At 42.2% G+C, this 16,319-nt stretch overlaps 1 protein-coding gene across 1 annotated transcript in view; it reads right to left on the reverse strand.

Moving 5' to 3' along the window:
• The window catches only part of Psmd11 (proteasome 26S subunit, non-ATPase 11), a 39,271-nt gene extending 23,237 nt beyond the window's left edge, over window positions 1-16,034 (reverse strand). Inside the window, exons 1-4 of the mRNA XM_052757189.1 lie at window positions 15,900-16,034; window positions 13,343-13,444; window positions 7,752-7,876; window positions 276-347 (exon numbers count right to left, since the gene is read on the reverse strand). Coding sequence (XP_052613149.1) covers window positions 276-347; window positions 7,752-7,876; window positions 13,343-13,444; window positions 15,900-15,990 — 390 coding nt within the window. The 5' untranslated portion in view covers window positions 15,991-16,034. The remainder of the gene's footprint in view (window positions 1-275; window positions 348-7,751; window positions 7,877-13,342; window positions 13,445-15,899) is intronic.
• Between the last annotated feature and the right edge of the window lie 285 nt (window positions 16,035-16,319).

Raw genomic sequence — 16,319 nt, forward strand, 5'->3', positions numbered from 1 at the left:
AGTGGCGAACATCTATAATCCCAAAATTTAAGAGACTGAGACAAGAAGTTTGCTAAATATCTAAAGTCATCCTGAGCTATAGAATAAGATGATGTCATTTTTAAAAAAATAATTCTACCAGGGACATTCCCGTAAGTGGAAGCACTATCAACAATCTTCAGGTGACGGGGATACAGAGCTCCTCAAGATGCTTCCTCCATCAGGGTGGTACTTATCCTCACATCTTATCTATCTAAGGCTACAGATCTGAAGTCAGTGCTAAGGTGGGCACCTACCTCCAATGCTTGGCGTAAGAAAGTTCTTTTCTCTGATTTGGCCCATTCGATGCACTCTAAACATAGCTCGACCTGCAAGAGAGACAATATACGTAACTTGATGTCCACCTTCTTCCAATTAACCACACATTGGAAGTGGAAAGGCTTCAACTCCCTCCTTTCAGATTCCCCAGTTTGCTCTATTTACTGTCCATAGTACGTTTGCCTACCATACCTCAACACTTTTTAAGATTCATTTATTTATTTATTTTATGTACACGAGTACTCTAGATAGAGTGTATGCCTTTATGCATCAGATCCCCACTAAAGATGGTTGTGAGCCACCATGTGGGTGCTGGGAATTGAACTCAGGACCTCTGGAAGACAAGCCAGTGCTCTTAACTGCTGAGCCATCTCTCCAGCTCCACATTTTTTTTTTAAGAGCTGGTCCGTAATATGCTTGCCCACCATACTTCAACATTTAACATGGTTATACTGTGATGAAGAATCAACTTGGTTCTTAAAAATTATATTATTAGGCCCAGTACGGTGGTATACACCTTCAGTCCCAACACTTGGGAAGAAGAGGCAAGCAGATCCCTATGAGTTCCAGGCCAGCCAATTTGGTCTACACAGTGAGTTCCACGTCAGCCAGGGATATGTAGTGAGACCCTGTCTCAAAAGAACAAAACAAAACAAAAAAATGTTCTTTTGAAAAAGCTTTCTATGGGGTTGGGGATTTAACTCAGTGGTAGAGTGCTTGCCTAGCAATCACAAGGCCCTGGGTTCGGTCCTCAGCTCCGGGGGCGGCGGAGCTTTCTCTTCTACCTTCCTAGTAGATATTCAGAATTCCTCAATACTCAATACATAGCCCTGGAATGTCTTTTTTTTTTTTTTTTAAAAAAACATCATAGGTATCTTTAAAGCACAAATCTCTCCCTGAATAGTTGGAAAGAGTAAGGTAAAATATTGTGACTATGCTAGTAAAAAGAGGTGAAATTCCAAGCACAAGAAAGTCTTGTTCCTGCCAGGCAGTGGTGGTACACACCTTTAATCCCAGCACTCAAGGAAGGGGCAGGCAAATCTCTGAGTTTAAGGCCAGCCTGTTCTACAGAGTTCCAGGACCGACAAAACAGTTACACAGAGAAACCCTGTCTAGAAAAGAACCAAACCACAAAACAACAAAGTCTTCTTCCTAACAGCTAGCTGTAAGGCTCCAAACATCTAGCTTGCTCTTTCTCACTAAGCACAACTAGCCAATTTATTATCACTCATACAGGAAAAACAGATACTGTAAAAGGGAAGAGCATAGAGTTGGCTTAACACATTTAAGAAAGCTCTGAATCCCCAGTTCTGCCTGCCACCCAAACAGTAATAAGATGTACAGAGTCACAAAATGTAGCATTCTATATCAGAGAGCACATGCCGTTGGGTACCCACAACATTCTAGCTTTGACAGAACGCACATGAAGGACTGCAGGTTTCCTATCACTTCAGTAGTAAGGTTTTCTTTTTTAAATTAAGGTTGCTAATCGGAACATAAGGTGATGAAATGAGAAACTGAACTTTCTGGAGAACTGCTAATGCAATGGGTTCTTATGTAAATTCAAAGTTCTCCTGAGAGATGCTGTAAGGGAAGTAATCCAACATGACAGGATCGACAAGCTCATTAAGTAAACAAAAATAACATCAAGACAATTCACTAGGATGAGATCAAGGAAACCTTCCTAACTCCTCATCACCGAAGCCCCCTGGTGGCTATCTAATTTCCAATGCTAAGCACAACTGACTTCCAACAACGGTAAAATGGAACAAAAACTAAACAAAAAACAAGCCAATCACAACCTTAAGAGTTTTGTGTGGTGTCCTGAAAAGCCAAACTCAAGATATATTCATGATATGGATGAAGTGAATATATGTGTGTGTGTGTATAGTGTATATATAGTCTATAGTATATATAGTATGCACTGTGTGTGTGTGTGTGTGTGTGTGTGTATGCTATATATAGTTATGTGATGTGTAGTGTGTGTGTGGTTTGGTTTGGTTTGGTTTTTTTGAGACAGGATTTCTCTTGTAGACCTGACTTTCCTGGAATTCACGCTACAGACCAGGCAAACTGAAAATATTTTGTTGAAAATGTCTTAAGTCATTTTATTAATGACTTATTAATATTAAGTTGAAAATTACTTGTGAGGCTAAGAAATGTCCATCAGTTTTAAGGAGGAGTACTTTTTCAAATTCACAAAATTAATGCTGAGAAATTGGGACATTCCTCTATACTATGTAGTACTTATTAGTAAATATCCGAAGGGCTGGAGAGATGGCTCGGTGGTTGAGAGCACTAGCTGCTCTTCTGGAGGACCCAGGTTCAATTCCTAGCACCCACATGGCAGCTCAGAACCAGCTGTGACTCCAGTTTCAGAGGATCCAACACCCTATAGAGACATACATACATGAAGGCAAAACACCAATGCACATAAAAAATAAAAATAAAAAACCACTCTGAAATATCACTAAGCAAAAGAGCAGTCAAGTCTACTCTTCATTTCCCTGATAATCCAGATGTTAAGTGATTTTCACAAGGTCATGTATCAGCTGCTAGGACCAGAAATTTCCCTACCTCCAGACTTCAGTAAAGGTCATTATAGACATTCTCCTAGAACAAGAATGTCTGCCTTTACAAATGAATTTGAAATCTATTTTCAATGACAGATTGTAAGGTTTGCTTTATCTATGATGATTAATTATGAAACCAGTGCCAGCCCAAGGCAAAAATTTAAAGGTCATGGAGCTTGCTACATAGTTATTTGGTCTGAGTGACTTAGTGTTTCCTTCCACCCTGTAGATACCAAAGATCAAACTCAGGTCATCAGCCTTGGCAGCAAGCATCTTTACCGGATGAGCCATCTCGTCAGCCCTCCCTCCCCTCATTTTCTTGATGAAAAGCCCTTTAACAAGTCTAGCTTTCTTAACAATACTCTCAAACCTCCACTCTGCCTCAGGCCTCAGTACTACTGCAACAGTGAGCCGTCTATGCTCTCCTTCTATCTTCACATCACCCGGAAAACTTTAAAGAAGCAAGAATAAACACTGCCTCAATTTCCCCACAACAAAAACCTTTCAGTCACCTAGACAAAAAGAAAAGTGAGATATGCTCATAAATCCATTAAATAAATTCATCTCTAGGGGGCTGGAGAGACAGCTCAGCGATAAGAGACTATCTGTTCTTCTAAAGGACCCAGGTTCAACGTCCAGTACCCACATGGAAACTCACAACTGTCTAACTCCAGTCCCCACGGATCTGACAACCTCTTCTGGCCTCTGAGGACACTGTACCTGGTGCACAGAGTTACATACACACGAAATGTCCATACATTTAAAAACAAAAACAACAACAACAAAAAAAAAAACCACAGCCAAGCATGGTGGTATATACGCCTTTATCCCTGCATCTGGGAAGCAGAGGCAAGAGGATCTCAGTGAGTTCAAGGCCAGCCTGGTAAACAAAGTGAGTTCCAGAACAGCCAGAGCTGCTACACAGAGAAACTCTGTCTTGGAGAACAAAAAACAAAAATACCAACTCATATCTTAATTCAAGAAAGTATTTTGGCCAGGCGGTGGTAGCACACGCCTTTAATCCCAGCACTCGGGAGGTAGAGCCAGGAGAATCTTTGTGAGTTCGAGTCTAGCGTGGTCTACAAAGTGAGATCCAGGACAGGCTCCAAAGCTACACAGAGAAATCCTGTCTCGAAAAAAATAATAAAAAAAAAGAAAGAAAGAAAGAATTTTCTGAGCACCCAAGGTCTGACTGTACTAAAATTGTAATTCCTTTAAGACACACTATTCCAGGGGCTAAAGGGGCTAGACCGCTTAGCTGTTGAGAGCACTGGTAGCTCTTGCAGAGGACGTGGGTTCGATTCCCAGCACCCATATGGCAGCTCACAATGGTCTCTAACTCCAATTCCAGTGATCCAACATTCTCTTCTGACCTCTTCAAGGCATTGGACACACATGGTGCACATATATACATGCAGGCAAGGCACCTATACACATAAAATAAATCTAAAAAAATTTTTTAAGTAGCCATAGAATGTGAAGTATACTAGAAATGAGGAAAGCCTTGAGTTACTACAGGTATAGAATAATTCCCGACTGAGACTGTATTAAAGATGATAAGGCAAATGCATAATTGCCATATAATGTAAAATAATCATAAATATAACATATACAAAATACAATGTGGGTCACTGAAAAAGTTAAGATCACACCAGCATTAACAGGAAAAAATGTACAAGAAAATGAGGTTGAGACAGATTACAGAAGGAAAGGCACAGCAGGAGGAGCAGGCACTCTCAGCAAATCAGTGCTCCACAGCACTGAGAACAGGAGGCTCACGCCGCCGCTGTGGTATACTGTACTCCAGAAAACCATGCATTACCTACAGCTGACAGTGGAGAACAACAGAAGGCTCGGGCAGGGGCAGAAGAGATACAGCATTTTCAGAATGCTACTTGGTAAGGTTTCTCTGAAAGTAAGCCAGGCAGTGGTGGTGCACACTAATCTCAGCACTCAGGAGACAGAGGCACATGGACCTCTGTGAGTTCAATGCTAGCCAATCAATATACAGTAAGACAGTCTCAAAAAAAAAAAAATCCGGGCTGGAGAGATGGCTCAGTGGTTAAGAGCACCGACTGCTCTTCCAGAGGTCCTGAGTTCAATTCCCAGCAACCACATGGTGACTCAGAACCATCTGTAATGAGATCTGGTGCCCTCTTCTGGCCTGCAGAGACACATGCAGGCAGAATACTGTATAATAAATTAATAAATCTTTAAAAAAAAAAAAACTAAAAAAAAAAAAAAAATCCACAAAACAAAATAGATAAAAAGAAAATTAATATAAAGCCAAGTGGTGATGTATACTCCTTTGATCCCAGCACTGGGCAGAGGCAGGCAGATCTCTGAGTTCAAGGCCAGCCTGGTCTACAGAGTAAGTTCTAAGACAGCCAGGACTACAGAGAAACACTGTCTCAAAAATAGAGAGAGAGAGAGAGAGAGAGAGAGAGAGAGAGAGAGAGAGAGAGAAAGAGAGAGAGATCTAATATAGACAGAAGGTATGGAAGTCAGGTGTGGTGGCACATGCCTGTAATTCAACAAGCCATCCTCTGACCCATGTACATCCATCACAGGACATGGGTACATATACATATATCACACAAAGTGGGATTTTTCTAATAGCAAATAACCTATAACCCACAAAACTATCAAAAAAAAATCCAATCAATGGAATGAGACTTGGGATTTTTTTGATAAAAGCTAAATTGCTCAATGTCAAAAAAGCCTTTACCAAACACTGAAGTTACACACATATGAAAAGGACGAAATGCAGTCAGGCATGGTAGTACATGTAATTCCCACACTTGGAAGGCTACAAGAGGATTTCAAGTTCCAGACCAGCCAGAGCTATGAGATCCTGACTAAAAAGGACAAATGAGCCAGACATGGGGTACACCTGCAATTCTAACACTTGGAAGGCAGATGCAGGATCTCTATGTTTGTGAGCCCAGGCTGGTCTTCATAGAAAGTTCCAGACCAGTCAGGACTACATAGTGAGACATCTCTAAAAAGGACAAATTAATTATTTAACTAATTAATTTTCTAAAAGAATAACTTGCCTGAGAACTTCCTTTTACTCTAGGAAAAGGAAGAAGGTCATTGTTGGAGAAAACAAACAACTGCAATGTATAAACACAGTTAAGAGAGCGCCTACCCAGACATGGAACCGTGTAACAAAAGCCAGTGAGTCCCACTGATCAAGTAAATGAGAGCACCAAGTTAGGAGCTGAGGGTACTTCCACAAAGGATTAAAGGCACAGTGGTGCTCGACTTTAATCCTAGCACTCCAGAGGCAGAGGCAGGCAGATCTCTCTGAATCCCAGGCCATCTGACAGTCTACATAGTGACTCCAGGCCGACCAAGGCTACATAAATGGGACTGTCTCAAAAAAACTGAAGGGGAAAAAAGGAGTAAAAGAGTGAACACTAACCAGGTGCGGTTCTACCCAGTCACCTGTGAGAGGGAGGAACAAATCTAAAGACTTCAGTGAGCAAAGAAACAGCCTCAGTAATGTTGAACCTGTCCAGTTCAAAGTAGCCTTTATTAGTCATTGGTCAGCCTGTTTTAAGGAGTCCTACTTCAGACACAAGATGAACTCATGAATACAAAGTTCAGTTTAGAAAACAAGTTAGGGCTTGATAAGATCAACATTTCTAAAAATTATGTTTTCTTTAATTCACCAAAATACATATAAAACTTTGATTCAAAGGCATTTATCTAAAAATTATCTACTTTTGACCTACCATCATAAACCACAAACAAGTAAATCTGAAGACTGCCCTACAAATGAAGTTTGCAGCTTGGCTTCCAAGAATCATCCCAGTGGGGCTGGAAAGATGGCTCAGTGATCATGAGCACTTATTGTTCTTGCAGAGGACCTGAGTTCAGGTCCCAGCACTCACATGGTAGTTTACAACCATCCATAACACTAGTTCCAGGGTAACCAATGCCCTCTTCTAGCCCTCAAAGGGCACCAGACACACACATGGTACACATACACACATGCAGACAAAACACTGATACACATAAAATAAGTCTAAAAAATAAAAAAGCATCATCGAAGCAAGAAACCAGAATTAACAAAATATAATTCCTAAGTGGGATCAATCCATGTATCCTCGATTTCTGAAATCCCTCACTCCAACCAATATACTACTGTGGACTTTTGTTTTTACCTGCATGCTCACCTAAGATAAAGCAGACAATCAGACATAGAGCCAACTGGCAATTCCAGCCCCTGACTTGATATACTATCATACATATTATATAGCATCTGCCTTCCCTTTTAAAATACAAGCCTCATGAGAGTATTAATGCGTTTTTCCAACTGTATCCCTACTGGCTACAGGACTACTATAAACACTCAGTAAACACTAGTTCCAGAAACGATCTATTTTGAACAGCTCAAAGTCCAGTTTAAACTTGTAACATGTATAGAAACATCAGTCACTTCCCAACACATGAAACAAACACAACAGATGGATGTTCACCCCTTAATAAAGGCACATAAGCCACACAAAACATGACAAGAAAAGGATGCCACAAGCTTAACTGGTGCTCATAAGAAACTTTGTGACACAGATGAAAGGTACCACAGACACAGAAAACATTACAAAGGTGTGGCAATACAATACCTCAAAGACAAGAATCAGTTTGTGACCCTGATGTAATGAGGATTCCAGGGACCACTGACAATCTCCACTTACAAAGCAAAGCATGGAACAGACTCAAAGTATCAAATGCCCTGTAACAAAGAGAAACTGACATGATAAGTCCTGAGCGTCCTCCCAGCTGTCCCTTCCACACAGTACCACAGTGAAGTAGGCATCTTTCACTGAAACATTTTTTCCATATCATCTACTTCCTCTCATTATTATAACTTACCTCCTGCCCTGTAGCTGCTTCCATATCAAGAAACAGATCAAGAAGAGATCGGACCAGGCGAGCTGCTTTAGCCTTACTGATAGAATTCAAGAAAGGTCGTACATACTTCAGGAGTCCTCCAAGCTCTGTATGGGTGGCAATTTAGAAAATAAAATGTAAATTTTAATATTAGAAACAAAATGTTCACTTTTTTTTAAAGTAATTTATTTTTATTTTATTTGCATTGGTGCTTTGCCTGAATGTATGTCTATGTGAGGGTGTCAGATCTTGGAGTTAGAGACAGTTGTTAGCTGCCATGTGGGTGCTCTGGGAATTGAACCCAGATCCTCTGGAAGAGCAGCCCGTGTTCTTTACCACTGAGCCATCTCTCCAGCCCCCAAAATGTTCATTTAAAAAAACTAAGCCTCAGGGGGTAAAGGTGCTTGCTTTACCCATCTTAGCCCCCTGGAACCAAACAGTGTAGACACCCAACTCCTACAAGTTGTCTTTTAAGTTCCACAAAAGCACATGGCATGCATGGACTCCCCACATATACACAAATAAATACAATAATAAATAAAATATTTGGGGAAAAAAACTGAGAAACTGTAACAAAAACCACGCCTGGTTTCAGTGTAATGAGGTTTTAACAATATTGTCCAGCAAAGCCAGGTGTGGTAGATCACATCTATAATCCTAGTACTTGGGAGGCTGAGGCAGAAGAATTACCTTGACTCTGAGGTCAGCCTCATAATGAGTTCTAAGTCAACCTGGGCTACAGGGTGAGACCTTGTCTTAAATTTTTTTCTTTTTTTTTTTAGCTAGGCAATGATGGTGCATGCCTTTAATCCCAACACTTGGAGGCAGAGGCAGGCAGATCTCTGTGAGTTCCAGGACAGCCAGCACTACACGGAGAAACCATGTCTTGAAAAGGGGGGGGGGGGGGACAACTTTTAAATCACAGCAGGTAATGGAATACCAACAATACTGTTACATACCAAAGTTGTATTCCATTCCCACTTATTCACTGGGTCACTTGTGGGAAACTCCCATCTATGCCTCATTTCTCCATTTTAATCAAAGATATACAGTAAAGTTCTTCTGGCCTCACAGAACAGTTCTATAGAACATGAAACATGCTGTGCACCTGCCCACCGGGGACAAAATCACCTGCTCACAACCAGCAAATATCAAGTCACAAGAGTAATGTTTTTAACTCCAAATCCATGCCCTGGTTGCTTCCCTAAGGCAGAGGTTTCCAACTCCAGCTCCCGCTCCCCTCTGCTTTCCAAGTGCCAAGATTAAAGGCATGCACCACCACGCCTGGCTTAAAGATTTATCTTTATTGTTTTTAATTATGCTTATGTGCACCTGCAAATGTCCTTAGAAGTCAAAGATCAGAGGACTCAAGATGCCCCTAGAGCTAGAGTTACAGGTAAGCCACTCAATGCGGGTGTTGGGAATCAAACTTGGGTCTTTTGAAAGAATAGCAAGTGTTCTTTACTGAGCCATCTCTCCAACTCCTAGACAATATTTTAACTAAACCAGAAGTATTTTGGGAATGTAGGTTGAAGCTGCCTTAGTGTCGGTGTCTCTTTAATATTCTCTAATTGTAGACTCATCCTCCTGAGAACTCTAATTCAGGGCAAGCAAACTTTGCCCTCCTGAAAATGCAAATTCAGCGTCCTTGAAACCCTCATCTGCCTGAATTCAGAGGGTGCACAGAACTACAAGAGGTGCTAAGGGGAAGCTACACAGAATGAGAACTGTCACCCATCACTCCCCAGGACTGAGCTTTGACTTCCAGTGTCTGAACTTCTTTCCATTCCACTCTTATTTATGCTCATACACTCACTATAAGCCTGCTTTCAAGCTGTCTTCATGCCAGAAGCCCATCCAAGATGTCTTTCTAATCTACATAAATTCTATGTAGCCCTTGGAGGCCCAGCTAAGGAACTACTGAGTCTTCCATAATAACTCCAGCTGACACTGATTTTTTTTTCTCTCATCAAACTCCTCTTTGTGCCCTTTCTCTCTCCTTCCTATCTACCATGAATTGAACAGTTCTGTTCCATCTTATACCCTCCCACTACAATGACTGAAAACTCTGGAACCACTGGCAACATAAATTCTTCTTGCCTTAAAAGAAAAAAATCCTAGCCTGCTATCGTGTGCTATAAATCTAGAACTCACAAGGCAGTAGGATCACAATGAGTAAGTTCAAGGGCTACATAGTAACTTTGACATAGCCTGGGCTACAGAGAGATATCCTGTCTCAAAAGAACAAAACAGACAAGAAATCCTGTCTCTAAAAAACAAAAGACACACACACAAAACATTTTTTTTTTTTTTTTGAGACGGGTGTCTCTGTGTAACAGTCCTGCCTGTCCTAGAACTTGTTTTGTAGACCAGGCTGGCGTCGAACTCAGAGATCCGCCTGCCTCTGCCTCCCAGGTGCTGAGATTAAAGATGTACACAACCACCTCCCAGCTTACTTTTTTAAATTTTAATTATTCTACATAAGCATAGTTTGTATATGTGCATGTAGGGGTTGGAGGGGGCTCCTGAGTGGCAAGTATTCCACTACTGAGTTACATATACCCCTAGTTCGTGATTGCTTATTAGAAGTAGCCTGGCCAGGCAGCAGTGGTGCATGCCTTTAATCCCAGCACTGGGGAGACAGAGCCAGGCAGATCTCTATGAATTGGAGGCCAGCCTGGTCTACAGATCGAGATCCAGGACAGGCACCAAACTACACAGTGAAACCGTCTCAGAGGAAAAAAAAAAAAAAGTAGTGGTCTAATACAATATTCTTTCTTCCATATTTTAGTGACTAATATATTCAGAAAGCAGTCTATTCCCATCTTTTTTTTCTCTCCCCCCCACCCCCCCCAACCCCCACCCCCCCCCACCCCCCGCCAGACAGGGTTTCTCTGTGTAACAGCCTTGGCTGTTCTTCCCAAAAAGTGTAATAATATTGCCTACTCTAAGTGTTCATATACTTCATCCTCATTACTCCTCTGAGTAAGTGGTTCTGCACTTGTATCTGCTAGTACTCCTTTGATGCCAAAAGACAGAAACTGTCAGAACCAAGAGAAAGAAACATAAAGAACATATGCTCTCTCTTCTCTCACCTACCTTGTCTTTAATTCTCTTTCTGATGTTATTTCTATCTTTTCTGTTTGAAAATCATTTTCCTTCCTAGAAAAGGCAGAAGTGAGACATGAGCTAAGGTGTCTGCCTTTATCTCTAGCATCTGCTAGCATTATTTTCTCTAAATACTGCTCTTCTTACCTCAACAGAGGAACAAATGATCTGAACTATCTTTTTTAAATCTCATTTTCTACTTTAGTCTATTACTATTGAGTATTTATTCTTATACATACTCAGTTTCTTTCCATGTTTGTATATTCCTTTAATTTCATAAAATCATATTCCCAATTTCATTGGAATTAGCTGCAATTTATAATCAGAATCTCCTTCTTAGAACCTAACAGACTCAGCAGATTTTTTTTTTTATCAAGTCTTGGGAGAAAATGTCCACAGACCCTGAGCTTAGGCATCTGGTTTGCTAATGCTCAGAACTACTCTCAATCATTACTATACATCAGACCTTATCTTATTCATTGATCTCCAAGTACTATTTTCCACCAGGAATCCTATCTTAAATTTTTTAGGAAGGGTACTTAGCCTACTACCAGATAACTATCAAATGCACAATAAAGAAAACTGAACATGGTCGGGCGGTGGTGGCGCACGCCTTTAATCCCAGCACTCGGGAGGCAGAGCCAGGCGGATCTCTGTGAGTTCCAGGCCAGCCTGGGCTACAGAGTGAGTTCCAGGACAGGCACAAAGCTACACAGAGAAACCCTGTCTCAAAAACAAAACAAAACAAAAAAAGAAAACTGAACATTACGGGAAAAGACCTATTTTCAAAGCTAAAAGTCAACAGAAGTCTATCAAATAATTAAAATAATTAATTGCAAAGACAGGTAAATTAATACAACAGGATTTGATCCTTAGGATTTCTGTTCTGTGAATACCGACCCATAAGGATAAAACTGTCCTAGAAAACAGTAAGCAGACTAAAAGAGCTTTTGAAAACTATTATATTTCACCTATTAAATTCCAGCAAGTGGCCAGGTGTGATGGCACACACCTTTAATCCCAGCACTTGAGAGGCAGAGACAGGCAGATCTCTGTGAGTTGAAGGCCAGCCTAGTCTACAGAGTGAGTTTCAGGACAACAAGAGCTACATAGAGAAACCCTGTTCATCCTCCCTCCCCCACCCCCCAAAAAAATCCAACAAGTGAAGCAGTGTATTCCCTAACTAATCACGTGTTAGAGAGAGCAAGAATGGAGAAGCATGAAATTTCAGTAACCTCATTAGAGAAAAATCACTGAAACACTCACTGTATATACTAGATACAAGGTTGTTTTTGTTGTTGTTGTTTTGTTTTTTGGTTGTTTTTTTTTTAGAGAGAGAGAGGATCTCACCATATAGCCCTGATTGTCCTGGAACTCACTATGTAGACCAGGCTGGTCTCAAACTCACAGAAATCAGCCTGCCTCTGCCTCCAAAGTGCTGAGATAACAAGCATGTACCATCCACATCTTTACTTCACTTTCTACTGATTAAGCCAGTAATTAAAAAGATAAATCATTAATTGCAAAAGATCTTAGTTTATAAGTTCAAGACATTTTGTTATACTATCTCTACCATTCTCTTTGCTTATTACATAAATTGAAAGTAACTCATGAAGTGACTTACCAGAACTCCCTTCATTCTAATCAAAAAAATTCTAAATTCAACTTAACTTCTTTTATGGTTTATGTTATGTATATGAATATGTCTGTGTACCATGTGCACGCCTGGTGCCCTCAGAAGTCAGAAAAGGGCACCAGATCACCTGAGACTACAGTTACAGATAGTTATAAGACACCATGTGAGTGCTGAGAACCGAATCCAGATCCTCTACAAGAACAATAAGTGCTCTGAAGCCCTGAGCCATCTCTCTAGCCCCTCTAAGTTCACTTTAAGTGACAAAAATTACCCATTTTAAGTTTCACTTTATTGGTCAAAGGCCCTTTCTAGTCAACAGGACTCTCCTTATTTCAAGAACTATCATCTCAAGCTCAGCCAGCCAATGGTTCAGTTACCACGAAGATGTCTGAACAACAATATACAGCAGTCCCAGGCACCAAGAAGTCTTAGGAAGGCATTATTTTATGTCTTACTCATTCTGCATCAGAAAAAGTGAGTCACTTAGATACAAAATCCATAGCCATTTTTTTTTTAAATGAAGAGCCTAAAGTCACTCTCTTTAAATATACCAGAGCTAGTCAATGAAACTGCTGAAGACTGCTGCCCATATATAATGAAATACAGTGATAATTTAAAAATAAGAAACAAATCACAAATTACTATATCCCAACAAAAACAGGACTTTCCCCTCACTTTACTGTTACAAAACTAAAGAACAAGTTGTCAGGCAAATAAAACTGAATAATGCCACAAATGAATTGGGTGTTAGGTGTAGTCCGGTGTTTTAAGAGAAACTCCATCTGGTGTTTCAAAAGCATTATAGGTACAATCCGTTTGTAAAACTTACCAGCAGCTTGTCCAGTCTTCGCCAGGAGAGATCCCAGTTCAAGGATGCTCTGCTCTTTGACCTGGACTGCCTCCTCATCATTTTCCTGAATGTCACGTTTCACTGAGAAAAGAAAAGAAACTCTTAAAATTATGATTTAAAAAAAAATGAAGAAAGGGGAAAATTTACTCTTATAAGACCCATTATGAACTCTAGTCTATTTCCCAAATGAAACTACCGAACAAATAAGAGCTAAGAAAGTAAAATGACCAAATATCTATAGGACATGCATCATAGTAATAATACAAAAATAGATTCCATGCCGGGAGGTAGTGGCACACACCTTTAATCCCAGCACTCGGGAGGCAGAGTCAGGTGGATCTCTGTGAGTTCCAGGCCAGCCTAGGCTACAGAGTGAGTTCCAGGAAAGGCGCAAAGCTACACAGAGAAACCCTGTCTTGGAAGAAAAAAAAAAAAAGAGTCCTTTTCAAGTGAGCCTTTTTAATCAATCCCTTAGAATCCACCTCACCTAGACACTGAAATTTCTGCTGTGCTTGCTTAAAGTAAAACTAAAGCAAATCCTTTCCAATTATGGTGATGAGCCCCACGCTAGACACTATGTTGCATGATTTTTTTAAATGCCGTGCATTTACCTATCACAAACTAAAATCAAATTATAAAGTTATTGATGACTATAAACCAAGTCTTTCAATAAACCTTTAAGTCTATAGAAAGCTTTAGCTAAAGGATGTATTTATTAGGAATAAACAATTCTATAAAGCAATTCTAGACAAATCCCTATCAAAGCTTCAGTGATGTTCAACAGTTACACTTATGAGAGACTGCTGCCTCATAATGGATTCAGGTCCTGTTAAAATAACTTTCTGTCTGTCCCACTTTCAACTGTTAATAATTATTCAGTCACGTGAACCTCAGACAGCCTCTCCAAAGTCTGTAGTGCTTATTTTGGTGATCATCACTAATTACCACTGCTCTTATAAACCATCATGACTTGACAAAAACCAAGATTTTGATATTTCATGATGGAGTCCAGAAAAAGTGAGGCTGTCACCCATCATGACTCAAGCTAGCTCTAACAGGGAGCGTGCTGGGGACTCTCCTGTAGTGTGGTGAGCAACCAAGAAATACTCTAATGGCAACGTTTATCAGTAATTTCTACTTTCTGAAAGGCAAACAAATTAAGCACTAGGCGTTAAAACTCATGCTCCTCAGATTACTTCTAAATATTAGCGTGTGCTCACAGAAAAATACCTACGTAACAACAACTGGATGGCTCTGGTACTCTGTTCTAAAACTGATTTAGGATCAGAACTTTGAAAAGCACTTGCTCAACATTATTCCTTCAAAACACACCGTGAGCATCATCGCCTCTTCTTTTCCAGTCCCCCAAAGATAAAGCCATCAAGCTCTTGTTACTGTCCTTTCTCTGTGCAAGTGTTGAGAACTGAAATTCAACAGACTCAGTAAGTCAACATAAGCACCAACATCCTGGAAGTCCTATATACAAGTGCATTCACTAACTACTTGTTGAGCCAATCCGAATCAGGATACAATTAAAAGACCACATTATCACAAGAAGCTCCTCATGCCCTAACTGAACCCTTCAGGACTGAATATTTAAAAAAAAAAAAAAAAAAAAAAGCCTTCTCTGCCATTATCCATTTATTCCTGTTCACACCTGAATTCCAGTAGAAGGCGACCGGCTGAAGGCTCCTATTTCAACTTTCCTGTTGCCCTCAGGTTTAAGACAATCACACTATGATGCTAAAATTTTCTTTTTCTCCAACAATGTGGGGCTGGCCGGTTCCAAAGAGTTCCCAGAACAACAGACAACTAACTCTGAACTAACTTCAACCCCTACTGGGGAGAATTAGTCACCTCCTCTGTCCCGGCGGTCCCACCCCGACACTTCGCCTCCTCACAGTCTACACCGGACAGAAGACCGTCTTGGCCACCTCCACCAAAGGCCAATCTGAGGTGTGTGGCACCCTCAACTCCCCACACCCAGAAGTGGTCCTCTTGTGCTGGAACCTGCTGCTCAGGGCTGGGGGTAAGCAGCAGCTCCCAGCGTCCCGTCCCGCGGAAGAAAACTCCAAGAGAAGCGCTCGCGCTCCGCTCCCACCCGGAGCAACCTGTGCTGATAACAACGGCGGGAAATGCCAGTCCCGAGCGACTGTCGCCCAGGCCTTTCAAGAACACACTTTTGCGACCAGTGTGTAACCAGCAGTGGCTCTCAGCCGCGGGCCAGCTCGCGGGCCACAACCCGGGACCCTTAGGGGTAGTGAACCCGGCCCGGCCCTCTCTCCACGCTGCGCGGCGCCCACCGTGAGTCAGCAGCCAGCAGGTGGACGCGCGGGCTGCCTCGGGGCTTCCCGCCCGACTGGAAGCCATAGGGCTCCCGGGGGCCCCGAGCGGCCTGCGCCCCCGGCCCGGCCCCCCTCACACACAGTGAGTCAGCAGCACCATAGCCGGCTAGCCCGGCCCCTCTCCGCTGCCTCCGGCCGACACAGGCCGCGCCGGGCCGGCGGGGCCGCGGGGACGGCGCCAGGACCTTTACCGATGGAGTGGAGGATGTCGATGGAGGCCTCCCGGTCGGTGCTGAGTAGAGACTGAGCTCTCTGGAACTCTACCACCGCTGCGGCCGCCATCTTACCGCTCTCACACCGTCCCCGGCCGCGGCCGCCGACGCCGGAAACACACACCCGGAAGGCCCGCCCTCGCTTCCCTCCCCCCCCCCCCCGAGACCCCCGCCTCCCTTCCCAGAGCACCCCGGGAGTTGTAGTCTCTCTGCCGGGCGGGTGAATCAGGAGCGTCCCGCCAGTGGCATGCGAGCTCCCCAGCACCATCTTGCGGCCAGCTCTGAAGAGACAAGACCGAAGTTAGTCCCCACCTCCCCAAAAGAGGCTCGGTGTTCCCGCGAAGTTGCTTGGCTATCTTTATAGTATTCACGTTCAACCAGTCATGCGTAGCGATAGAT

This window comes from Peromyscus californicus, unplaced genomic scaffold (genome assembly GCF_007827085.1).
Source record: "Peromyscus californicus insignis strain IS unplaced genomic scaffold, ASM782708v3 Scaffold_3__1_contigs__length_106647218, whole genome shotgun sequence".
NCBI classification, from domain to species: Eukaryota; Metazoa; Chordata; class Mammalia; order Rodentia; family Cricetidae; genus Peromyscus; species Peromyscus californicus.